The sequence below is a fragment of the Sebastes fasciatus genome, chromosome 5 (genome assembly GCF_043250625.1).
Source record: "Sebastes fasciatus isolate fSebFas1 chromosome 5, fSebFas1.pri, whole genome shotgun sequence".
In the NCBI taxonomy this organism is placed as follows: Eukaryota; Metazoa; Chordata; class Actinopteri; order Perciformes; family Sebastidae; genus Sebastes; species Sebastes fasciatus.
The window spans coordinates 16,838,456-16,863,402 of NC_133799.1; the positions used below are offsets into that span (position 1 = coordinate 16,838,456).

General features: G+C 39.3%; 2 protein-coding genes and 1 long non-coding RNA gene across 7 annotated transcripts in view; 2 read left to right on the forward strand and 1 right to left on the reverse strand.

Annotated features, from left to right (window-relative positions):
- On the reverse strand, nt 1–4,417 carry LOC141767764 (uncharacterized). Of its 4 annotated transcripts, none has more exons than XR_012593932.1 (6): nt 4,321–4,417; nt 3,594–3,708; nt 2,947–2,982; nt 2,761–2,823; nt 1,149–1,450; nt 3–943 (listed from the first exon to the last, which is right to left on the reverse strand). It is a non-coding gene; the product is annotated as an uncharacterized LOC141767764 (long non-coding RNA). The 4 variants fall into 4 exon arrangements; XR_012593931.1 differs by having other exon boundaries at nt 3,594–3,705; nt 4,321–4,408; XR_012593933.1 differs by lacking the exon at nt 4,321–4,417 and having other exon boundaries at nt 1–955; nt 3,594–3,719.
- Nucleotides 3,602–23,672, forward strand: LOC141767762 (uncharacterized). 2 transcript variants are annotated; one of them, XM_074635361.1, is made up of 47 exons: nt 3,602–3,730; nt 5,722–6,960; nt 7,672–7,725; nt 10,373–10,492; nt 10,954–10,992; nt 11,137–11,190; nt 11,325–11,378; nt 11,772–11,879; nt 12,017–12,070; nt 12,332–12,385; nt 12,491–12,535; nt 12,690–12,743; nt 12,908–12,952; nt 13,070–13,123; nt 13,207–13,251; nt 13,354–13,407; nt 13,968–14,012; nt 14,092–14,145; nt 15,055–15,099; nt 15,280–15,333; nt 15,433–15,540; nt 15,642–15,695; nt 15,803–15,856; nt 16,445–16,489; nt 16,577–16,630; nt 17,003–17,047; nt 17,262–17,315; nt 17,532–17,585; nt 17,685–17,738; nt 17,993–18,046; nt 18,202–18,255; nt 18,422–18,466; nt 18,612–18,656; nt 19,321–19,428; nt 20,466–20,519; nt 20,607–20,660; nt 20,808–20,861; nt 21,157–21,264; nt 21,533–21,586; nt 21,687–21,794; nt 22,048–22,098; nt 22,434–22,484; nt 22,612–22,665; nt 22,781–22,834; nt 22,944–23,051; nt 23,137–23,193; nt 23,465–23,672. In XM_074635361.1, exons 1-47 carry the CDS (start codon nt 3,644–3,646, stop codon nt 23,540–23,542), a joined length of 4,071 nt encoding a protein of 1,356 aa, XP_074491462.1. In that variant the 5' UTR covers nt 3,602–3,643; the 3' UTR covers nt 23,543–23,672. The 2 variants fall into 2 exon arrangements, with proteins under 2 accessions (XP_074491462.1, XP_074491463.1); XM_074635362.1 differs by lacking the exons at nt 21,533–21,586; nt 21,687–21,794; nt 22,048–22,098; ... (4 more) ...; nt 23,137–23,193; nt 23,465–23,672 and having other exon boundaries at nt 20,607–20,652; nt 21,157–21,265.
- Nucleotides 23,532–24,947, forward strand: part of LOC141767763 (uncharacterized) — a 6,212-nt gene continuing 4,796 nt past the window's right edge. The window contains exons 1-5 of the mRNA XM_074635363.1: nt 23,532–23,806; nt 23,896–23,949; nt 24,077–24,130; nt 24,257–24,310; nt 24,406–24,459. Coding sequence (XP_074491464.1) covers nt 23,630–23,806; nt 23,896–23,949; nt 24,077–24,130; nt 24,257–24,310; nt 24,406–24,459 — 393 coding nt within the window. The 5' untranslated portion in view covers nt 23,532–23,629. The remainder of the gene's footprint in view (nt 23,807–23,895; nt 23,950–24,076; nt 24,131–24,256; nt 24,311–24,405; nt 24,460–24,947) is intronic.

Consider the following 24,947-nt stretch of genomic DNA (forward strand, 5'->3'; position numbering starts at 1 on the left):
ATACAGCCTAATTAGTTCAGGGCCGAATGACAACACATACATTGTGCACTTAGCATATATTTTGATAGTTGAATGAACTAAAAAAATAGTGGTAAAAATATGTACTCAATGTTTTTATGTTCACATGACAAGTAGTCACTTTCTTGTTCAATACAATGAAAAAACAAGATTGTATAAGAAGTTTCTATCAACATGTATTTTTAACAAATACTATATGTTAATATTGTTATTCATTGCACATTGTCCCTCGATGTATTCATGATTCTAATTCATGTAATATGTTGAAAATCAAACACAATTTAAAAAAATATGTCCCGTTTACACACTAACTCTACTAAGTTTGTACTGTAATTCTTTATCTTTTACTACAAAAGATAATTTTTCATTTTCAGAGTGCTGACAAGGTCACACGGGACTGCAGTGAGCTTGTTTATCTAGGGTGGTCTTTCTTTCCATGATGTGTAGGTTGAAAGGATTTAGCTGAAGGCTTTGGTGTTAAACTTGACCTTGACTGTTTACACACATTAGGGTACTAATGTCGTCTGAATCTGTCAGCTTTGTGATACAGTTTACATTCGCTTGTGAAGCGTCTCCCTATGAGCAAAGTCTATCTGTGACATCACAACCCTGGATTTAAAATCTATACTGTCCTGTATTCTCATCTCACAACGGTCCAGTGAATGACCAAGCAAAAACGAGCATGCCTATGAGTGTGTGTCTTTGACTGAGTGTGTGCGGGACAGTCTCCTGTATGTGTACATTTATTTGTGAATGTGCTATAACGTTTACATGACAGTTTTCCAGATGAGCTGAGTGTGCTGATGCGTCTGCGTCTGGGTCAACGGGGGTCAGAGGAAACGCCGCTACTGGTTATTTTAGGGCAGGAAGGGGAGGAGCTTTTCCAGCTGAAGGTGGGGCCGAGACTCTTCACTGTGGTCGGTGCCTGGGAACAACACTATGAGTGAGAAAACACACACACATACATACATATACTGTATGCTCACACAACCACAGATGAAGACATAATGATCACAATCAACATAATGAAAACACTTTTCAGCCTGGTGTTACTGTAGTTACTCAGTATCAGAAACACTAAGTCACAGGTCATGTTTGCTGTATGTGAAATTAATTCATGTCTGTCTCACAGGTTTCCTGCTGCTCCTTTGTGGGACGGATTGTGGCACAGTCTGTCCCTGTCCGTCTCTCTGTCCAGGCTGGAGTTGTATCTGGATTGTTGTCTACAGGAGAGCACCCCCTGGCGTCTGGGCCTGGGCTTGGGACCGCAGATCAGCACTTTAGGCCTGACGCTGTTGGGAGGAGCTTCACGTCCTCACCAAACACCCTTTACCGTAAGCCCCCAACCGTCCTCGGGCAGCAGCCCCTCGCTCTTCTGATCTTCATGTCACATTCCTCACCTGGGCCACAGTCTTCCCCTCCTGACCCTGGACTAAAAAGACGGAGGAGGGAGGGCTCAATGTGAAGTTCAATGGCAAATTAAGCAGAATGCAGTTATGATGTTCTCTGTGCATTTATGAAAAACTTTGTGGAAAAAGAGGAAACACGGCAAACCTTTTAGATGGTTCTAACTTGTCTTACAGTGACTCTTGAGCTGGCAAATCTGTAAATGTAGGTCTGTTGTGTGTGGACTGATGAAGTCAGAGTGGGAATAAGACTAGAATGAAAGGAGGCTGGATAGGAAGTTCATCCCTCATCCCAAGCCCACATCAGTGACAGCTGTGTTTTCTATTAAGTCTCACCTTCACCATCAATCTTCCCTGAATACAAATGACTGACACCTACTGTTGTACAGCTACAGACCCAGTACACAACACACCTCACTGTCTGTTGTTGTCTGTATGAGACGTTGGGTGTCCGGCTTGGTCTGTTGAGTTCATCCTCTCTCTGGGCTGTAACCGTGTGGTCAACCAGGCCAGCGCTGGGCTCAGTCCTCCAGGGAGGGGTGTGTGTGTGTGTTTTTCAAGTTCAGCCCTTGAACTTCAGAGTGTAAGGCAGCTCCAGTCAGAGGAGTCTAGACGTTTCCTTTATCAGAAGCCATGCAGGGTGCTGTGGTGGTGCTACTGCTACTGAGCTGCGTAAGTCTGATTGTCTGTATCATTGGTGTCTGTTAAAATGCTTCTGATGGATTCAGATTAAATTTGTCAAACTTTCTGACAACTGGGGGTAAAACTTAGAAACAGAAAGATTAAATGTGTCTGTTTAGATTTCTATATAATATTTAATTATGACTGCAACAGTCTCTGTTTCATTTCTAAAACATATTATTTATTCCGAGCATTTAATTACATCAAGATGATTTTGGGATTGTTATCTTTAGAGTTTTATTTTTCTTGTGCCATATTTCTATATGCCATATATTTACATATACTGTAAAAAGGCTGAGAACAATTAAGATTACAGTGCATCATCTTATAAGCTTCAACAAGCGTTTCTGTTGCATTTAATTTCCTGTAAATTTTGGCATTATTATCGGCTGTGCACCGGTTTCTTTGTGAGGTACTGTACATGCGCGTTTCACTAGTAGCTCAAATATTTCTGCATCAGGTTTTGGGGCTTCTTACATGTGCATGTGAGAGGGTGAAAGGCAGGAGACGATTTTCACATCAACGAGTAAATCTCATAAAACGCTGAGTAGAAAATGTCACCGCCTTTGTCACCGTGGGAAACGGCAGAAAGAAGAATTTAACCTCAAAAACTCAAAGAGTGATGCATGAAGTTACAAACAGTGAATAAACTTACCTATTCAGCATGTTGACCACTCAATGTCCACTTAATATCTGGATATGGCCTTTCAATTCAGGTCTGGTAATTGAATATATATTTTTTCACAATACAGTTACTAGCTAAAATGACTTAGTTATTTAGTCAGTCAAGAGTATTCCTCTTATATATTTATGAGTCAATAAAGGAAACAGAATTGCCTACGTTTCGTCTCTCCGTTGCAAATTTTTTCTCCACTTCCTCTGAATGAAAAAGGGGAAAAAAATGGCAGCAATATGTGATCCATGGCACAGTAAGAGCATTGGGAGTGGAGCCCAGAGAAAGTGTATGGAGGAATCCAACTCTGATTATATTATTGATTTTTCCCCCCAAAAATCCCTTGTTCATTCTTCAAGCTCTAATTTATGGTTATTTAAATTTAAATGTCTGCATTTTGTATCTGCTGCACCATAGTTGTATAGTTATAAAAGTTGAACATTATAGAAATGATATGTAACCTTTAAAGCAATACACGCTGACTGCTATCAAAAAATAAAATGTATTTCACTGAAGCTGTAAGCCAGAGTTCAGAATGAAACTGCCTCACTGGAGACATTTTTGGCTGTTTAATTTTTCATTTTGATTTTGGCTGTGTTAATGCATATGGCATACATTTTGGCAGGGGTGTGAATTTTTTTGTTTTTCAAATTTTGGAAGTTCAACTTCAGCTCTTATAATAAGTCTATAATAAACTGTGTTGCTAAAATACATTAAAAAATAAATTTGAAGGGTTAAAATTCTGAAAATGAATGAATATTTGGTAGTTATGATCAGGACTGATGTTGGTTAGGCACAAGGATTAAACTGCTCACTGCTTCTGTCTCCTGTGTGTCTGTGGTGTGTTCAGGGAACCATCCAGCAGATGATCTTTGTCTTAGGAGATCCAACAGCAGCAGAGCAGCAGTGTCGACATCACAGCAGCGCCTGCTTACCTCCGACAGACACACAGGTACAAACAACACACTCGTCTATAGGGTTTTACTCACAAGGCTTACGTCCTCATAATATCTGCTTTGTTGCTCTTTCTTCCTGATAATATATAAACTTTACAGACAGGCACATTGCTACAGATAAAGGCCTGGCACACCAACAGGTGTTTTCAACTGGCTGATGAGACCTCGGTGGCAGGTTTCACAAAGGTATTTTAGAGTGCTCTGTAGTGTTAGGCCAGTCTTATTTTACTCTTAGATTAATCAAATGCATGTTTGACGGTTTCATAAAAATAAAGGCTGATTTATTTCAAGCCTAAAATGTTCGGCACCTACATCCAGGCTAACTCTGCATTAAGAATTTATGCTAATTGTTTTGGGGATTATTGTCTATTTCCCAGTAAAATGTCGTTGTAACTGTTGAATTCTTTTCTGCTATGTTTTTAGTATTAAAAAAGTCTTAATTTATCCAGAATTCATGGCAAATTAGTCCTTCTTAAGAAAGTCAATAACTTTTGGGCAACACATGAATTTAGATGTCTATCTTCAGTCTGACTATAAATTTGATCTAGGAAGCCACAGTCAAAGTCGATCTTTGTGAAACCGGCACCTGAACAGGTTGAAGTTAGGTCAAGCTGGAAATTATGTGAGCCCAACAAACTTCATGCAACAAATCTAATAGGCAGTACTGGGAAATAGCAATTAAGCTTAGTTTGTACACGCCCACACAGTCTCATTAGAAGACCTCTAATTAGGCAAACTAAGTGAAAACACCTGGTGTGTAGGGCCTTCAATAATTTCTCCCAGCCCCACTCCATCATATCGATCCATCCTATGTTTGCAGTTCTAAAACCTAAAATCAGTTTTTCCTGACATGGTAGCGGTGCTTTTTATTTATTGATGACATGTTAGTGTGAATATATGGTCCTTCAAAGCATTTATCCACAGCACTGCATCCGTGGTAGCACCATGCCTGTCTGTCTGTGGAAGCTACACAGGCAGTGAGAGGTTTAACGTCATAAAAATGTGTTTTGTTTTTCACTAACTGCATGTAATACTTGTGTGTGATCACACCAGAAGCATTTTTTCTATGGGAGCATTTACATTTCTGAACAGGACTATTTTCACGCCAACACAACAGCACAATACTGAACAGTAATTTCTGCTCTTAGAAGGCTGGTCTACATGCTGGTATGCAGTGTGTTTAATGTACCCCTTGGGCATTAATTATTGTTATTACTTAACTGCTGTTGTTTATTAATTTAATTTATGAAGTAGAATGGACTAATCACTAAATAGCTTTATAGCTATTCAATAATGGGACTGAGGAGAATGGCAATTACAAAAACGAACAGAATTTACCGATAAATCTTGAAAGAATTTAAAAATGTCACCTTAAAGGAGCAGTGTGTAACATTTCAAGGGATCTATTAGCAGAAATGGAATATGATATTCATAACTATGTTTTGTGTATAATCAGCTGAAACAAAGAATCGTCGCGTTTTCGTTAGCTTAGAATGAGCCCTTCATATCTACATAGGCAGCAGGTCATCTTCACGGAGTCCGCCATGTTGCTCCGCCATGTTTCTACAGTAGCCCAGAACAGACAAACCAAACACTGACTCCAGAGAGAGCTTTTCACGTTTTTTCGTTACTTGAAGGCCACCGTAGTTCTCCGACACGCTTGTGAAACTGCGGTAACGTGATCCACAGAGTGTAAAACCGTGGTACCGCCAGCCGCTGTCTGACTTCCATTGCTCCTAAAGTAGTGTTATTATGGTAAGGATGACCTCTGAGCGAGGCGAATGGCGTTACCATGGTTTTGCACTCAGCAACTTGTGTTACCGCAGTCTTGGAAAGGGAGAAGTGAGTGGAGGGGTACTCAGTTGGTTGCAATCTGCAACCACACCACTAGATGCCACCAGATCCTACACACTGTCCCTTTAAAAAGGAGCTCAGCACACACATTGCATGTTGGGTAATATTTTCCCCTTATGTACACCTTTCCCAGGATGCTGTAGTTGTAGATGAGGTGACCATTCTGCCTGGGATCGGAGTATCATCCAAACCACAAGGTCCCCACCAAGACACGACTCTACAGGCTACTGAGGTGACACCAAAACTGGATCCAGAGAGCAGCACTTCCCCTCTGAAGTCACATCCTGATCCAGAAGACGTAGACATAAAAGCTGTAGTGATAACCGACGTTGACACAGACATTCAGACTGTAGGATCAACTAACAGAGTACCAACAACTGTGAGTAAGGAAGTAAATCAGGGTGGAGATACTGATCCGCAGCCTCCCTCTCTGACTGGAAATGAGTCCTTTTCTAATGAGCACCCTGACATGTTAGGGACAATGAAGGAACCATGGAGCACAGAAGAAAGTCCTTCTGTCCACACACTTCAAACTACTCAGTACCCGAGACAAGTTCATCAACCGTTCGTTGAAGCAAGTGACGCATCCATCTTGGAAAGTGTTGAGACATCGATTTCAAGCCTTAACATTCAACCTGAGAGGCCCACAGCTCCAGGTGTCTCATCAGGAGATGCAGAAACTACAAGTACAGAGATATCTTTCTCTAACGGGCCACAGTTTGCTACTAGATCTACTCTTAATATCTCAGGGCCCATCACAGAATCAGGGTTGGTCACTTCCAGCGTGTACCCTTCATCTGAAGAAGGAGGAGTAACGGAAGCATCGCCACAAGTCATTATACCTCCAGTTTCAGTAGAGCCACCGGCTAAACTCTTAAGACACACAGAAGAAAATGGAACTGCTGTACCTCAGAAGGATCCAGGCACAAATCTGACTGTTTTAACTCCCACGCTACAAAGCAGAGAAGCACTAAATACCAGCAACATAGAGGGTGAGATGGGTAACGTTTCAGCCAGTGAGATAAAGGGACAAGAGGAAATGGAGGACAGGTTGCAAACTGTTTCACCCAAAACAGAAACAACACCACAACAAGGACTTGAAAGTGGAGAGCAGGGGAGTGGGACGGAGACAGACGAAGATAAAATAGATTTAGAGGAGGAGGAGGAAAGACATGCAGAGATGGAAAAAGAAAGATATGATAATGACACTGAGGATTATAATCAGTCCTCACCCGATCGGATCTCCCAGTTCAGCACTGAATCAGAGACTGAATCCCCACAGCAGACTGTTAAAGCAGTCAATCAGCCGCCTACATTCACAGACAGACATCATCACGGGGAGGGATTAAGACCTGGGATCAGAAGTCAAAGGGTAAGACATTGTTTACATTCACCTGTGTAAATGTTCATAATCAATAATCAAAACCTAGATTTCTCATTTGAAGCTATTTTTGTCGTTATAAGTCTTTAAACGTCAGATGTATTCTGAGGACAGGAGTGTTAATGATGTTAAAAATGCATAAACAAACCACATAGGAAATTTTAATCTCATTTGTGTGATATTCTCATCTCATTTTCTGTCATGACCTTGGATGAAATTGAGTTTGCGTGGAGCTGATTTGATGACTGAGATGGCAGCATATATCTGTGTCAATTCTAGCACCTAGAAAGGCACATGCAAGTGTGTGTATATGTGTGTGTGTGTATGAGGGGAGGGGTTAGTCTCTTCAGAAAGCCGTCATCACCCTCCTCTGGCTAAACTGTGGTACTGTAACCCTTCTGCTATCTCAGACTAAAGACTGAATACAGTGTTTGTATACCAGAAGTTGACAAACTCTCCTAACCCATACACTTATCCATTATCACAACAAAACAAACATTAGATTAATCAGAATTCAGACATAATAACCTGGGATATCTGCATTTCTGCTCTAGTTTCACTGTCTTCTGTCTGAGGGCTGAGCTTAACTTTGTTTTGTTTTTTTATCCCTGCTTTTATGAATAAGTCCTATGTCCAGTACATTATTGTTGGTAGTGATGATGATCCAGATCTGACTGCTCCTCCTCCTCACTCTCTCATCAGGGGTTGCAGGGTCCACCTGGGCCAACAGGACCACCTGGGCCCAAAGGAGACAAAGTATGCACTATATTAAATTAAACCTGAATCAGGAATTAATTTTGTATCATCATTGAATCAAAAGACTCAAAAGTAGTTTAAATTGAATTGCTCATAGTGCTAAACAGATTGGTGCCAAACATACTGCACAACTATGCAGCCCTAGTGTGAAGCTTGAAACTGTACTTGTACCCCCGGCCAGGGGGCATTTCTGCAGTTGCTTTGAGGTAAAGATGGAAAAATATGGTGTAATTAAACAAATTTGAAAAAATGGAAATTACAATTTCAATTTAAAAATATATATTCTTATATAGAGTCAGCTACACCTTAACACCATTTTATAGTGTGAAGAAACCAGCAAGCAAGCAGAGCAGTTGAAACAGTTAACAATTAATAAGTAATTAAAGTAATGGATGAACATGGACAAACAGTTCAAATAGTTAACGTTAGATAAAGTTAATGTAAAGATAAATGGTTAAAATAGTTATCTTAAAGAAGTGGATAAACAGAAATTACAATTTGAATGTTAAAAATGATATCCTTATTTAGAGTCAGCTAACTACAACATGTTTTTAAAGTGTGTAAAAACTGTCAAGCAAGCAGAGCAGCTAGTTAGCTAGCTAGGTAAAAGTAATGGTTTAGCCAGCTAACAGTCCAAATAGTCAGCTAAAGATAACGTATAACCGTTAGCTAACTGCTAAATGCCTAAAATAGGTATTGTAATGTAACCAGTAATGGATAACCAGTTGTAAGAGCTAAAGTTGATGGGTTTGACATATTTAGCTAAAGTTAACGTTAGCTAAAAGTAACGGATACATGGCTAAAATGGATAGCTAAAAGTGAAGGGTAAATGGTTGAAATTAGCTTAAAGCGAAGGGTAAACGGTTGAAATTAGCTAAAAGCGAAGAGTAAAGGTTGAAATTAGCTAAAAGTGAAGAGTAAAGGTTGAAATTAGCTAAAAGTGAAGGGTTAACGGTTGAAATTAGCTAAAAGTGAAGGGTAAACGGTTGAAATTAGCTAAAAGCGAAGGGTTAACGGTTGAAATTAGCTAAAAGTGAAGGGTTAACGGTTGAAATTAGCTAAAAGTGAAGGGTAAAAGTGAAGGGTAAACGGTTGAAATTAGCTAAAAGCGAAGGGTAAACGGTTGAAATTAGCTAAAAGTGAAGGGTAAAAGTGAAGGGTAAATGGTTGAAATTAGCTAAAAGTGAAGGGTAAATGGTTGAAATTAGCTAAAAGTGAAGAGTAAAGGTTGAAATTAGCTAAAAGTGAAGAGTAAACGGTTGAAATTAGCTTAAAGTGAAAGGTAAACGGTTGAAATTAGCTAAAAGCGAAGGGTTAATGGTTGAAATTAGCTAAAAGTGAAGAGTAAACGGTTAAAATTAGCTAAAAGTGAAGGGTAAACAGTTGAAATTAGCTAAAAGTGAAGGGTAAATGGTTGAAATTAGCTAAAAGTGAAGGGTAAATGGTTGAAATGGATATCTAAAAGTAATGGATACATGGCTGTATAATTGTTTGCTAAAATTGAGGGATAAATGTTTGACACACTAGTAGTTTAAAGTACCATAGCTTCTCAGTAACGTTACAAAATGGCAGTAAAGCAGTGGCAGGTGAGGAGAGCTAGCGTCTAGCAAGCTTAGCTAGCTAACTTAACTAAATAACTAATGTTACCAAGCCATTGTTTTTAGGATTGGGTCAACCAAACCAGAGATAAGAAGTTAAGTGGATATTAGCTTTACATTTGTTAGGTGTTTTGAAAGAAATATAACTAAAATACGATGCTTATGTTGCTCTGTGTCAGGTAACTAGATGTATAACTAACTTAGAAACCATTACAGGGGTTTAACTCACAGCCAAGTCAATGGAAACTCTACACATCTTAGATAGACATCGACCTAGTCTTGCATTTCAAGAAGTACATCCATTTCTACATTATCTTCTTTTCATTTATAGGGAACCTTGTAATTTTCACAAAATCCATTAATGTTATTAATAGCCTATATATTTAATAACCTACACATTAAGATTGTTTCCTTATTTCCCTCAACTATAGAATATTAAATATAACTTTATATTCTGTCTCTGCATAACTTATATCCAGTATCACTAATCAATGGAAACATAAATTGTTTAATGGTCTACTAACTTTACTGAAACCAAACAAAACCATGGGTTCTGTTTGCATATACGGGACTTTTCAGGTAAAATGCCTCTTTGTCGGATAATCAACAACACCTCCACCCCCTGATTAAACCTCAGATACAGTGACTTTTGGTGTCATGTGAAGGGATTTCTGCAAAACAGAGGGAAATTGGTTTAGACCCCAACTACAGTTTAAGCTTCTGAGGGCAACAAGATCAGATTTAAGATTTATTTACAGTTTACACAGGTTTAAAATCTTCTTAAACTGTTAACCTCAGTTATACTGAAGCTAAATGACACAGCAAAAGCCCCAAGAGCTTGATAGGCAGTTTATATCTCAGGGCTGTTTTTGTCAGCTTTTTGTGGAGTTCTTCTGCACCCTAGTGGTCAAAAATGGCTTAATGAAGCCCCGATTTATCAATTGTGAATGAAAAGGCCAGACTTTTTTTGTCTATCAGTGTTGTAGACAATGTAATCTAAAATCATCCTGTTTTCCACATCAAAGAGATACATTATTTTCTGTCCTCAGGGTTATCAAGGCGTTATGGGCATGACTGGGCAGACAGGATATAGAGGCCCCATTGGTCCTCCTGGGATACCTGCCATTGTTGTATATAAAACCTCTGAAGAAGAGTGGGAGGCTTTCAAGGTAACTGATGTTGTAGCGCTGACAAAGTAAACACTCATTCCTTAGTGCTACACACCTGTTTGAGTTTTGATCTGGTGAAATAAGTAATATCTAGTATTATACTAGCATATACTGTACAAATCAGTCACATTGTTACACATGTATTCTAATATACAGTTTAGTATTAATGTTTTGCATGTTGGACTATTGTTGCCTCTACATATTTAATTGTAAAGCATTTAATATACCAAACAGATAAAGGTGTTACAACATTAATAAAGGCTTATCTTATCTTATCTTGACATTATTATTGCACATTTGCCAGTTTAGTTCATCTTTTTTTGCTGATAATTATATCTGTCATGTTCGGGTTATTGTATTGAAAGTTTATTATATTCAATACAAATCGGTTTGAGGATCATTTGTGAGGAAAAATAGATTTACATTATAAAAGGAATATTTTCTCTGTCATATCCCTGCAGAAAAAGAAGTTCTATAAAAAGCTGATTTCTTCCTGGCCGGTAGGTGTTTGTTTAAAAAGAATTATGCATTTTAAATCCTTTTTTTTCACTCCAACAACATATTGTATTATGAATTTATTTACAGTGTAAATACACTTGTATACCATGAGGATATGTTGTGACTGAGTTTGTTTTTATCTTCAGAAACTTAAGGGCCCTCCGGGGCCTCCTGGACCTCTTGGAGATGATGGACCACTTGTAAGTAGACAAAAGTTATGTTATGGATTTCTTGAAAAGGAAAAAGCTCTCTAAGTTTAAACTTTACCATATCATGACAGTGCTAAACATAGAGAGATTGTAAAACGACTCTTGTGGCTAATTTTATTTTCCAGGGTCCACCTGGAATTACTGGAAAGCAAGGACGAAGAGGAGTTCAGGGGAAAATCGTAGGTATCTCTACTTTATTTGCATTTTATCAGAGTCTACAGCCGTGTGACAGAAACTCCACAATGAACTCATAACTACAGGATGACTTTGATTGATAACGCAGTGAGTTGAGTTATATATGTAGAGCAACATGGATAGGCATTTTCACCATGACGTCTGTTCCAATGTCCCAACACACACACCCAACACACTTGTTTTTCAACAGCAAGCACACTAACAATACAATAATAAAATGCAATGGACCAGATTATGGTACAATACAATTCACTAAATTACTTAATCACTGATTTGCGATATAAATAAGAAAAGATGTGATCAAATTATCTGTTTTTCCACAACAACAGTTCTCATGAAAGCAGGCAAACTACATTACATGTTGTGTTGTACTTCAGGGCATCCCTGGACCACAAGGTATGCAGGGTCCCGAGGGCCGACCTGGGGGAGACGGGACCCCATTAAAGGATGCTGATCCGGGCCCTCCAGGCTTACCTGGGGAACAGGTAAATCTGCTGAGAATATAAATATAATGTAAAATATGCGCATATTTTCATAGTTGTTAGAAACAGGTCTTTAATACTCAGCTATATGTAGTTTTCATGTCAATACAATCCTGTTCTTCATGCTTGTCTCACCGTAGGGTCCCCAAGGCTACAGAGGAGAGAAGGGCAGCAAAGGGGAGCTGGGTGAGTGGGTAAGAGTGGCCTGGACTTCTAATGTTATGGGGACTGAAATTATGGAGCCCAAATATACACGTGTATCTCTCTCTCTCTAAATGTCTTAATATTGTTGCATTTAGCTTTTTATTTTTTGCAGATATCTTGCACTATTTTAGCTGCTCATATTCACTTGCCAAATTTGTTAGCACTGGGTATTACAGAAGTGTTGGGTATTCATTTGTGAAGTTGTCATTATATTGCTGAGCATTTTATTTATAGTCAAACCCCTTTTTCAGGGTTATCATGGGGAAGCTGGACCGCAGGGAAACAGAGGACTAAAAGGAGACAAGGTTAGATTCCACCACACACACACACATACACACACACACACACACACACATAGAGTAGAGGGCTGGTGTATGTGATTCAGATTATCCTGTCTTTGTTGCAACCAGGGAAATAAAGGAGTCCGAGGCGTCGTTGGTGTCCCCGGCTACATAGTAAGTACAGACTACTTTACAATTTAAAGACAGACCCTTTCATTCCCCCGTCATTATAAAGTTAATAAATTTCAAACAATAATTTTTTACTGTGCTGAAAACAATAACTTTTTGTTGGGAATTTCTACATTGCTGAACTGTCCCATGTTTGCAGGGACTGCCTGGAGCCAGGGGTCCTTCTGGTTATCTAGGATCGTCAGGACCTTCGGTCAGTGTCAGACAGCTCACTGAGGGACAATTATCCATATCTGTATAAATAAATAAAATAATTATATTACAGTAACATGCTTCATCTTGATCATCAGACTCACAGCCCTTGGTACTTTTAATAACGCTGATATTCTTGATTGATACACTGCTGATTATTTTCAGGGAGAGATTGGATCTCAAGGCTTTGGTGGACCACCAGGCCCACTTGTAAGTTTTCAATAATACACACTATTCTTTATAAAATTGATAAAATAATGATGTTGTATTAAATAGTGAGATGAAGTTTGAAGTGCATTTATTACATATTCTGTCCTCTCTGCTCAGGGAAAATTGGGTCCCGGAGGAGTAAAAGGTGTCTTAGGAGTTAAAGGACCTCCGGTAAGTAAACAACGACTCAATCAAGTTTTAATACAAATTGGCTAATAAACAGATATTTGTGAAACAATATTTTATCCTATCAGGGTCATCAAGGTGAACTGGGCGCCAGAGGAGCAGCTGGACCACAGGTGACAAGACACTTCCAGATCTAATCTTTCTCACAGAGACTGAATAATGATTAAGTTAACGACATTTACTAACCTGTATACTGTATATATGTGTTGCTCCAGGGAGAGCCTGGTCCTGATGGAGCGGTTTGGTTTCCTGGTGTCCGTGGTCCTCAGGTACAATAAAACCTTTTTTTTCATTATATAGTACTAGTATAGAATCAGTTTGATCAGCCTCAGAAACAGAGTAAGTTGGTTTGCACAGTAATTAGAGATTTAACTTGGTAGTTTGGTCATGTGTAGGCATTAGGGCGGCTGTGGCTCAGAGGGTAGAGCAGGTTGTCCACCAATCGGAAGGTCGGTGGTTCGATCCCCGGCTGCTCCGGGTCACATGTCGATGTGTCCTTGAGCAAGACACTTAACCCCAAATTGCTCCCGGAGGCATAGCCATCGGTGTGTGAATGAGTATTTAGATTAAATCCTGATGGGCAAAGTTGGCACCTTAGTAGCCTCTGCCATCAGTGTATGAATGTGTGTGTGAATGGGTGAATACTGACATGTAGTGTAAAGCGCTTTGAGTGGTCGGAAGACTAGAAAAGCGCTATATAAGTCCAAGTCCATTTACCAAGTCCATCCATTAAACATGAGACAAAATTATAAAGTTGTGCATGAAAAATAGAAGTTCCTTTTTTTCAAATTGTGACCAATAACAATAACAAATTTTTTTTTTCTCACAGGGAAGCCCAGGACCAGATGGACCTCCAGGTCCTAAAGGAGACCTTGTGAGTACACAAATCAGCAGTAGATTGCAGCCATTGTTTTAGGGTCACTGTGTCATCTGTGATCTGTGTGTTTCTCCAGGGTGACCCAGGAGATGAAGGGGACATAGGGGAACCTGGACCACCTGGACTTAATGTAAGGCAACAAGGCCAAACCCTCTGCACAAGCAACATTAAAGGGATAGTTTGGGTGTTTTGAAGTGGGGTTGTGTGAGGTACTTATCCATAGTCAGTGTATTACCAACGGTAGATGACGGTCGGCACGCCCCCAATTTTGAGAAACAGACAGGAGTTACCGCACGAAAACATAGTAATGTACTGCTGTGGACGGGGCCGGCAACAAAATGGATTTTAGCCACCTAAAAGAACGGCTCACCCAAAAAAAATCAATATCGGTTTGTGTACGCTATATTTAGAATATTTTTGCTTGTGTACCTTGCCGTCAGACAGCTATAGAGTCTACGTTCCTGACGGGGAACTGAAGCCGTTATCTATGCTCTTGCCAAAGCCACCGGACTCCATTGAAAAAAAATAATAAATGTACCTCATAGAACACGGGGTTGCTGGTCTACCGCTGTCTCGATTGGTTAGTTTGTTTGTGTTAAAATTGCTGTTCATTTCAATGGAGTCTGGTGGCTTTGGCAGGAGCATAGATAACAGCTTCAGTTCCCCGTTGGAAACGGTTGTCTCACGCTAAGGTAGGGCTGGGAAAATATTCTAAATATCACTTAAACTGATATTGATTTTATTTTTGGTAGGCCTTTCTTTTAGGTTGCTAAAATCCGTTTTGCTGCCAGCCCCGTCCACAGCAGTACATTGCTTTGGTTCTGTGCAGTAACGCTTGTCTGCTTCTCCAAACTGGGGGTGTGCTGACCGCCATCTATTGTAGGAAATACACCGACTATGGATAAGTACAGTACCTCATACAACCCCACTTCAAAAAACCCAAACTATCCCTTTATTTACTAGTGAAGATATGAACTCAGATGTGCTGTAGTGATGTCATGTTGAAGCTTGAGTATAAGGTTTTTCTCTCTCATTTCAGGGAGCCAATGGGAATCCAGGAAAGCCTGGACCCTCAGGTGATCCCGTAAGATTACTTAAAGCAATGTTTTTACGTCAATTTTAATGTATGGCATTTTTTAATGATCTTAACCATATCAAGTTATACTGAAACAGCCATTTGGTTCGTAAGTATTGAGCTAAATATGCAAGTGTGCTCTCTCTGCTTATGTATGTGTGTGTGTGGGTGTGCACTTTTCTCTACCAGGGGGCTAAAGCCAAGCGAGGTGAGAAGGGTGATCCGGGGTTTAAGGGAGACCTGGTGAGTTGGATCCTTCCTGTCTATCTATTCAGTTGCTTATTGATCAGTTTATTGACCGGATAGAGACTCAGTTCAACGTCTTGTTGTGTTTGTGTTCAGGGACCTCCGGGGCCTCCAGGTAAAAAAGGATTTAAGGGGCGTGGAGGCCCTTCAGGACTTGAGGGACTTGGAGGACCAACAGGGCCAACAGGACTTCCTGGATCCAGTGTGAGTGAAATAAACGTGTTGAGTGAAGACACATTCTTCACTAACGATGCTATAGCGACTGATAATCAAGGTTTGTTTTCTACCTGCCTTCATGGTTGTAGGGCTTCGATGGCATCATGGGGGAGCAAGGGAAGCAGGGAAAAGATGGACTGAAGGTGGGTTTCCAGAAAGTTGAAAGAATCATAAGATGTTTTTTCTTTTGAAAAAGAAATGTCTGTGAAGTTTTGCAAAATGGTGTGAATGGATACACGTGTTTTTGTAGGGAGATCGGGGACCAAATGATATTCAAGGAGTTACTGGACCTCGAGGCGACAAGGTAGGACAAAGATGGATGCCGAATAATTTAATTAATGTGGAAGAAGTGGAAAATTGTTAAAAAAAACTATATTTTTCTTTAAATGTAGAGTACTAGCTTCACATTCATTGGTCATTGATGTTTCAGATAGCTACAACTTAATAGAAAAAAATATAAGAAACATATTCCATGTATATGTATCTATATATAGATATATATAGATATATAGATATATCTATATATATAGATATATATCTATATATATAGACATATATAGATATATATCTATATATGCAACATTTTGCAGAAACATAGTCCAGCACTAAAACAAATATACACAAAATACTGATGATACACTCAAGTCGCCACAGGTGTCAGTATATCCTTTTTCAAGTGATAGCGTCTGAGCTGATTCTACTGTACTATATATGTTACTTTTATTTTTTTTGTTTGGAAATATTTCCAGTGAAACAACATTGAGTGGGAAGTTCCCAAGTGTGTAAGAACTGGTTTCAAAATAAAAGTGATCCTCCCGTGAATATGAATGTGCAGTTTCACATAAATCCTTTGTTACATCCTAATCAATTATGTTCATTTTTCCTGTCAAAGGGTCGAGGAGGTCAAGCAGGATTTTCTGGATTACCAGGTCCAATTGTGAGTATGAGTGAGATGAAATGCCATTTATTCTAGATGCTGATAATTGTGCTAAATCGACACTACTGATGTGTTTTGTGCTTGCAGGGAGAGATGGGAAAATCTGGAGAGAGAGGACGTGAAGGAGAACCTGGTATTAAGGTTCTTATGTGGCTACACTTCTTCTGTCAAGTCCAAACATTTAATCACTATTACTATTCACTACTGTTTTAATAGTTTAATAGTTATCATTTAATGGCTTTAACTAACAGTTTAACATAGATTTGAAGCTGTTAAATGCATATTTACAATCATATCTGTAGATTGTAGTCTATAAAAGAATCTTCATGTCAATTCATGATGACCCAACTAACTAATTTCAAACATTAATTTCCCATTTATAAGTCTATTTATAAGTTTATCCTTTTAGTGTATCCAAAAACCAATATGTTCATGCAATTTAGGATTACATCTCTCAATTTGCTGCTAATATAGATGTTAAGGTCTTTTTATATGTGTAAACCTTTTGTGTAGGGAATGCTTGGAGTCCCCGGAGTGACTGGACCTAAAGGCCAAAAGGTGATCAGAATTATCTAAATAATGTCAAATATTGTTGAGTAAAATTATTGAATTATGAGTCTCATTTAAATACTTGGAGGGTGATACCATTTTTGTAATTTTAAGTATTGATCATGTAACCTTTAACTCCAGTACAAACAGTAAGAGTACAGTAAGATAATTCGGGAATTTAATCAAAGACAGAAGATCTCACATTATCTGTGTCCCACCTTAGGGGTTTCAAGGTCATTCAGGTACCAGGGGACAGGATGGACCTCTTGGAACTCTGGTAAGACCACAAAACAATATCTTAACATTCATTCAGACTTTGTCTATTCACATATCACCTTATGGAGTTCATAATCTCCATGTTTATGTAAAATCTTACGCTGGAGTGATCTTTCCAAATCCATGAAGAGAGAGCGTAAATGTTTTTGCCATAGGATTGGTATTCATGGAGATATACAGCACAAATAATAAGCACAGATAATCATCTTTCTATCAGGGACTCATAGGGGCTGATGGAATGAGTGGGGACACTGGACCTCCAGGACCAAAAGTGAGTTTATGTCTCTATAATAAACACTGAACAAGTAAATTAGCTTGCTTTCTAGTGTCACAAATGGATAACCGATACTCTACTAAATATTTTCCCCAGGGATTGCCTGGGAAGACAGGAGCTCCTGACCTCCAAGGACCCGTAGGGAAGAGTGTAAGTGTTAATCGCCTTTGATTCCTGGAGTGAAATGTGATTTATTTTTCAACTCTTACTTAATGAAACTAAAGAAGATAATATTTCTGTTGAAAGTAAATGGGATGAGTTGCAGGTACATTTATTTATGCATTCACATGTAGTTACCTAGCCATACATTACTGTAGGTTACCCAGCATTCCAGATCATAGGAGTATGTGGTGCTGATAAAATATGTTGATTCATATTAGTTGTACACTTCTGTCAATCAACAGGGAGAAGCTGGCATCAGAGGAATGAAGGGGACATCAGGAAAGCCAGGAGAGAGAGTGAGTTACAACATCATCACCTGGCTTTTTAGGAAGTTAGTTACGATGCAAACTCTTGAAATAACTGGGCAAAGAATGTCTTGTAGTGCCACAATACAACATTTTAAATGTAGATATTTTAATGTTGAGATTAAATGACTGTTGGTTTCCTTCAGGGGGTTAACGGTAAAGAAGGCCCAGGAGGGCTTCCAGGAAGTGAAGGCTTAAAGGTATCCGTTAGTTCAAAGCTTCATGTTTCTCAATGCTTGGATTTTATACGTCTGTCAGTATTATAAACTGCATCATTCTGTCATGTTAGACGAATGTGTTCACTTCACTCATGGTATACATTTTGCAATTTATTGTGGTGTTCACCTCATTGTATCTGTTGTGAAGGGTAAGAGAGGTGATGAGGGACCAAGGGGGAAACAAGGCCGCCCAGTAAGTGAATTATTTCCTGTTAATAGTTTCACTGTTACCGTTTATATACTCTCAGTACTACTTTATATCATTATATCAGTTTTTTAAGTCAAAATATTACTGTTTTCTGTGCGCTTTACTAACATCGTGTCTTGCTGTTCTTTAGGGTGAGATGGGCATGCCTGGACCTCGGGGATACCGAGGATCTCCTGTAAGATGAATTCCTTTATTCCTTCCAAACACATCCATCCATCCAGTCCTTTACTTCCTAATTCATTAAGTCAACTTCTGCTAATTATTGAAATATTATCCTACAATGACTCACAAGTCTCCTAATGAAAACAAAGTAGTGTTTAATTTGTATACATTTTGTGTGCACAGTGTGTGAAAGTCTCATACTCACCGGTCAGATGTGCTGTAGATCTTCAGCTTCCTGTTTGTATTAGTCTTGAGCGTCTTGAGCTTGCACCAACAACTGTTCATAGCATTTACTGAATGTATTTAACTGATCATTGATTGACCACTTTGCCCTTCTTCTAATAGCCTTTTTTTAACTACAGCTACACTTCTTCACATTTCTGTACAGATGATACTCCATGGTCCAACTTTGTACTTTGAACTCTACTAGAAACAATAAGCTTAGTTTACAACATTATTTTCCCCTCTTTGCCTACATGTGAAGGTTTTTGTGAAGTTTTTCTTTGTCCTCCCAGAGAACTTTGGTTTGGTTGGGAACCATAGCTAATGGTGGTCTGTAAGGCCAATTGAGACATTGTGAATGATACAAATAAACCTGACTTGACCTGAAATTTGTCTTGATACACAAAAGGTTTTTATCTTCTTTTGTTCTGAATACATGTTTCCTTTTCCTTCAGGGTATCCAGGGTAACATTGGACCATGGGGTGAGGTCGGGCCCCGTGGCCTTCCAGGTGACCAGGGGCCACAAGGTCCAGTTGGCCCGCTTGGAGTTACAGGTTACCCAGTAAGTTTATTTTTATGTTTTGGTTGTCACGTATTAACATCATGAGCTCACTTGAGAGAAATGAAAACTAGCTCAATACAATGTTCAAGGTCACCAAGTTGACCAACATAACAAGTGAAGGTATCAAACCCGAGTCAGGATGTACAGTTGGTTAATCTGTTCACAAAAAATGAAAGCAAACAGAAACGCACTGATTTTCTGCTTGCATGCGTGTGCCTACCTTTACCACTTTCATTTAGCGGCTAACTCCATCTGCTTACATCAGTAAACCTTGCCAGTGAGTCAGCGTGCTGTAGCACTGATCCAGGCTTACTACTCTTTATCACACTTTTGTTTGACGAGTCAAAATTTTAGCCATGAGAAGGTCAAACATTGTTTACACAAATCACTTTTGAGTTTTACTTATCTATTGTAAGCCTTATCTATTGGCCGACAGCAGGCCTATTGTGACAGCGGCTGACAGAAACTTGATCTGATGAGTTAACAGGAAGTGTCTTTCTTTCCAGTTTGGCATGAAGCAAGAGTTTGGTTAGTCATCAGAGCAGGTCGGGTCTGTTGTTAGGGTGATCATCAAGGGTGTCATAGATTACTCCCTCAGGGTCATCCTGATTGCATTTGGATTTTCTAGGACACTTAATTATGACACATCACAAGATTTAAGATTCATTTTCATGGTCTGTGCATCCTCTTTGAAAGAGGGGGCTTGTCAGGAGCCTTATCTGAATCACCCAGACATAGGTAGAACCTGAAACTAAACATCGACTGCACCAACTAATGCAAACCAAATAAATACACCTCTCTGACGTGGGGGTTTCTAGGGGAGAATTGCACAGAAAATATAGTGTTTAACTACCACATACTACTCTTTACAAACACATAAATACAAACATCCACTGATTCCATGTGCACTCCTCCACACTCGAGTTTGTTGTTGACGAGCATCCTGTCTTCCTTCAAAGACAGGATAAGAGGAGGTTGTAGGGCAGGAATATGAAGATTTTTTTGTGCAATTGTTGCTTTACTTTCTCTACATTTAGGGTAAAGATGGACCTCAGGGACCAACTGGATCAGCTGGTGTCAAAGGAGATAAGGTAAAGCTTTTCTTTTACTGAGTTACTCTGCTTTAGAAAATGCTGTATACAAGAGTAGCGTAGTGATGGAGTGGTCGTTTCTTTCAGGGATCCAGAGGAGCTTTTGGTCAGGAGGGAGTTGCTGGTCTCGATGGTGAGGAGGTAGATTGATTAGACTGTGTTTGTCACAGATTGATTTTTATCTTTCTCAAGGCACTAAATGTCAAATTTTCTAAAAAGCAGGATTAGAGCCCTATGCAGTCTGTATCTAGATCATATGTACCAGTAACCCAGTGCTTTTGTGTTTAGGGTGCAGTTGGTCTGAAGGGTCCTGAGGGGCCAGCTGGACAAAAAGGCCCATCTGTGAGTAAATGTCAGCTTGTAAATTTGCCATTTTATTTTCAATAGGTGGATGAAAATGTCAAGAATTTGAAAATGCAGCATTCCAATTACGCACAAACACATTAGAAGATGATTTGAGCTGGGGGTGCTGCCACCAAAAATGCAAAAAATGTTACGTCACTTTATTCCATAACCATGACTTCCTTTCTCCAGCGTTAATTTAGCTCAATGGCACTCTCTCGCCACTCACAATTTGTAACCTACTAGATGGAACATGAATTTATCCATCAAACCATTTGTTTTACTTACATTTCAGGGTGACAAGGGAAACACTGGGCCTCTTGGACAGAAAGGGCCAAAGGGAGCTGAAGGCAACAAAGGCAACCGAGGGCCACAGGGAGCAAAGGGGCCACCAGGGAAACAGGTGGATAGGAGTTATTTCTAAAGTTGTAACCCCTCGCAGTTTCATAGAGTGACACAGGACAATGCCAACTCCATCCTTGTCTGTTTTGTGCTCTGAAAAAGAATCAGAATCATCCTCCGAATCCAAAAGTCAGGCAGCCTCGCAGCCACTGATGTCTAAAATATGAATACAGACTTCTGTGATACACTGGAGTGTGCTGAAGTGTGAATTAAAACAGGACATTGTGTCTGTCCTCTGCCTGGTCTTCACCATCAACCCTCTTTTGCAGGGATACAGGGGATCACCAGGGGACAGAGGGAAACTAGGAGTTCCAGGGCTCAAGGTCAGTCAGAAGCAATGTTGGACTGCTCAAAGTGAATGCTCAAAGTTTGGTTTAGAGTCCGAAATGTGTGATGATGAGGATGATGATGATGCTTTCACAGGGTGACACAGGTACCAGAGGTTCATCAGGCGTGCCTGGACAGTTCGGACCAGGGGGCAACACCGGGGCAGCAGGGGCCAAAGGCCAGAAGGGGCTCTGGGGACAAACTGTTAGTAACACAGTTGGATTCTTTGATCATCAGTGATGTCCAAAATGCTGTATGATGACGACTAATACCAATCACGATGAGCTTCATTGTATCATATATATGCTTGGAGCAAACTTGCCTTTTTATGTGATGTGGTTACTAAAATGTTGTTATTTTATATTTAGTTGCAATTCACAGAATTTCTTTTAAGAGATGCTTTATATACTATTGTTTCAATAATAAACACTGTAAGTTTTACGCCTTCTCATTTCAGGGCCCCCCTGGGAATTTAGGTCCCCCTGGACAAATTGGACCATCCACACCAGTATGTGCTATTAGACTTAATCTGGCATTAACATATTTACTTTATAATATTCAAAAGAAACTCCACAATTATTATGACATTATAAAATGTTTGTGCTTACTTTACTATACATGCACCATGTTGAAATATTCAACCACTAGATAGCAGCAAAAACAGTTTCTCAGCCTGTTTAGTTGCACTTTAATGTCAAATACATGATGTCAAGTACATTAAGATTGTATATGATGTCAATATAGAACAAATATGGTTTAACTTAGCACTGATCATTTTTTTATTGTTTATTCATTCTTAATATTTTTTTTTATTAATTTCACTTAATCCATGTGTTTTTTCAGGGTTTGCCAGGCAACAGAGTGGAGGGAAAAACTGGAATCCCTGGACCAAAGGTATGATATACCGTTTGTTTATTCTGATGCAGTGAAATGCTTCTGTGTTGTAAGTGTGATCTGTCTGGCTGAAGGGGTTCACTTAATACATTTAGTGCTGTCTCTGTTGTGTGTTTGTGTAATTCAGGGCAGTCACGGTGAAACGGGCAAGCTCGGCCTTCAAGGCGTCAAAGGAGACATGGTGGGACGTCATTATGTGATTTTGCGCCCTGTGGTCATCATTAACCTGGTTAAGCATATTTAATGGTATAAAGATGTAACCACAGTGACGCAATGTCTTCGTCTGTAATCCTCAGGGCATTAGAGGTCAAAAGGGTACAACAGGAGAGCCTGGGACAAGAGGCACAATGGTGAGATAGCATATATTAACTCACAAGCAATTCTTCAGTGTTACTGAATGTCCTCAGTAAATAGAGGTCATGTTTTGGTATCATTGATGTGTTTGACCGTATTTTTTAGGCAGCAGTGGGGAAGATGGGGTTCGTTGGCACTCCAGGTGGTAAAGGTCTACCTGGACCTGCTGGTCCTCCCGGCCGTCCAGGATTTAAAGGAATTCATGGGCCAAAGGTGAGAGGAAGCCACTGCTCAGCTCAGATGAAAATCTAAAACAATAAAAAGAAATCTTCATAATGGAGATAATGTCTTTATTCAGGGAAAAAAAAGAGCTCAGCCTGGAAGGAAAGGAAACAAAGGTGCTCCTGGAAAAACAGTGAGTTTTATTTTATTTTTGAAATCAGATACGATTGTTGTGATCCAGATACCCCAGTCTAAATGTTTTTTTCATTCACACAATGTTTATAACACTTTATAATAAATGAACTTCACGTCACTTAATGCAAACAATCCTGATCACTGTCTTTGATTTGTGATGATATTTAATTTTAATTAAAGGTAGGATTTAAGTTACTCAATCCAAAATTTGCTCTGGGCTTAACAGTCTTACTTGGCATTGAGCTCATCTAATGAAGTTTGTTTTGTAGGGAGATGAAGGCCTGCTGGGTAGACCAGGACCTGCTGGACGACCTGGAAAACCTGCAAGTATCCCTTTTGGCAGATAAAAAACATACACACAATATATCACCAAATCCATTACCACAACTTGAAATCACCACTCATTTCAAGTATTAAAATAAAAATACAGTCACATGCAAACCAAAAAGTTTACGTTTGACGTATGCTGTTGTTGTTGTTGTTGTTGTTGTATTTTAGCACTCATCAAAGTTAAAGTGAGGAATGTGTTGACGATTGGTTTCTCGTCTTGTGATCAGGGCCTAAGCGGTTTGGACGGGTTACTAGGGGTTGAGGGTAATGAAGGAGATCCGGTAAGTAAAAATGTAGCATAGCCTACTGAAATTTAGTCTGTTGTTTAACCTCTTTACTAAATTCAGTCCATTCCCTTCTCATCCCGAAGGGTGATGTTGGTTTCAGAGGAGCTCCTGCAACACCTGGCAGCCCTGGCAAAATGGTAGTAATGTGATACCCTGCACCATAAAACCATGGGAACATTCCCTTATTCATAAATAGCTGTTGTAGTTTGACCTACAGATGCATTTTTAGGACATTAAATACATTTAAAACATGTTGTGTTGCAGGGAAAACCTGGATCTCCTGGGATCAGAGGAAACACTGGAGCAACAGGGTTCAAGGTACAATATCATACTCATAATTATATGTACAGTATGTTCTCAGTGAACATATGTGCTTTTCATTTATGTGATTCACTGTGCTGGTATTTAACATGTGGCTCACTGATGTCCTATTGTGTCTCTCAGGGTAAAGCTGGACCGAAAGGAAAACAAGGACCACCTGGACCAATGGGGCCAAAGGTAAACACGTCTGATCAGCAGCATAATAATAAGATTACTAATAGACGTAACATAATACCTTTCCAACATCTGTATCATCGCTGGTTTTGATGCAGGGTATTCCCGGACTGAGAGGAGAGAAGGGCAAGTCTGCAATTACTGGTCTGAAGGTAAAAGTTAGACACACAGTGCACCACCTCACCTGGCCTGAATGAGACATTTAGAATATGTTTTTTTTAATATATTTACTTTATTCCTTACTCCTATGTCTCCTCTTATTTCATATAGTTTATACTTCCTGTAAGGAGCGCTTCTACTATCTTGCAGTTTCTCATATTGCTTTAATCCATGCTTCGTCCTATCATGTTTCTGTACGGTAAACGCTCTGCATATCATCTTCTGAAGTAGACACTGTCAGGTGAATGGACCATAGATAACTTCTTATCTATATAATAGATAAGAAGTTATCTTATATATCCTTTAAGAAAAAACTAAAACTAAACTGAAACGATATTGCCTGTGTAAAAAATGAATAAAAATGAACGTAAAATCATATCAGTTTTAGTTATTTGCTATAAAATATCACTACCAATAAAAAGTTGCGCGAATATTAAACATTAAATATTAGCCTACTGACATTCTTACACAGTTCTCCAAC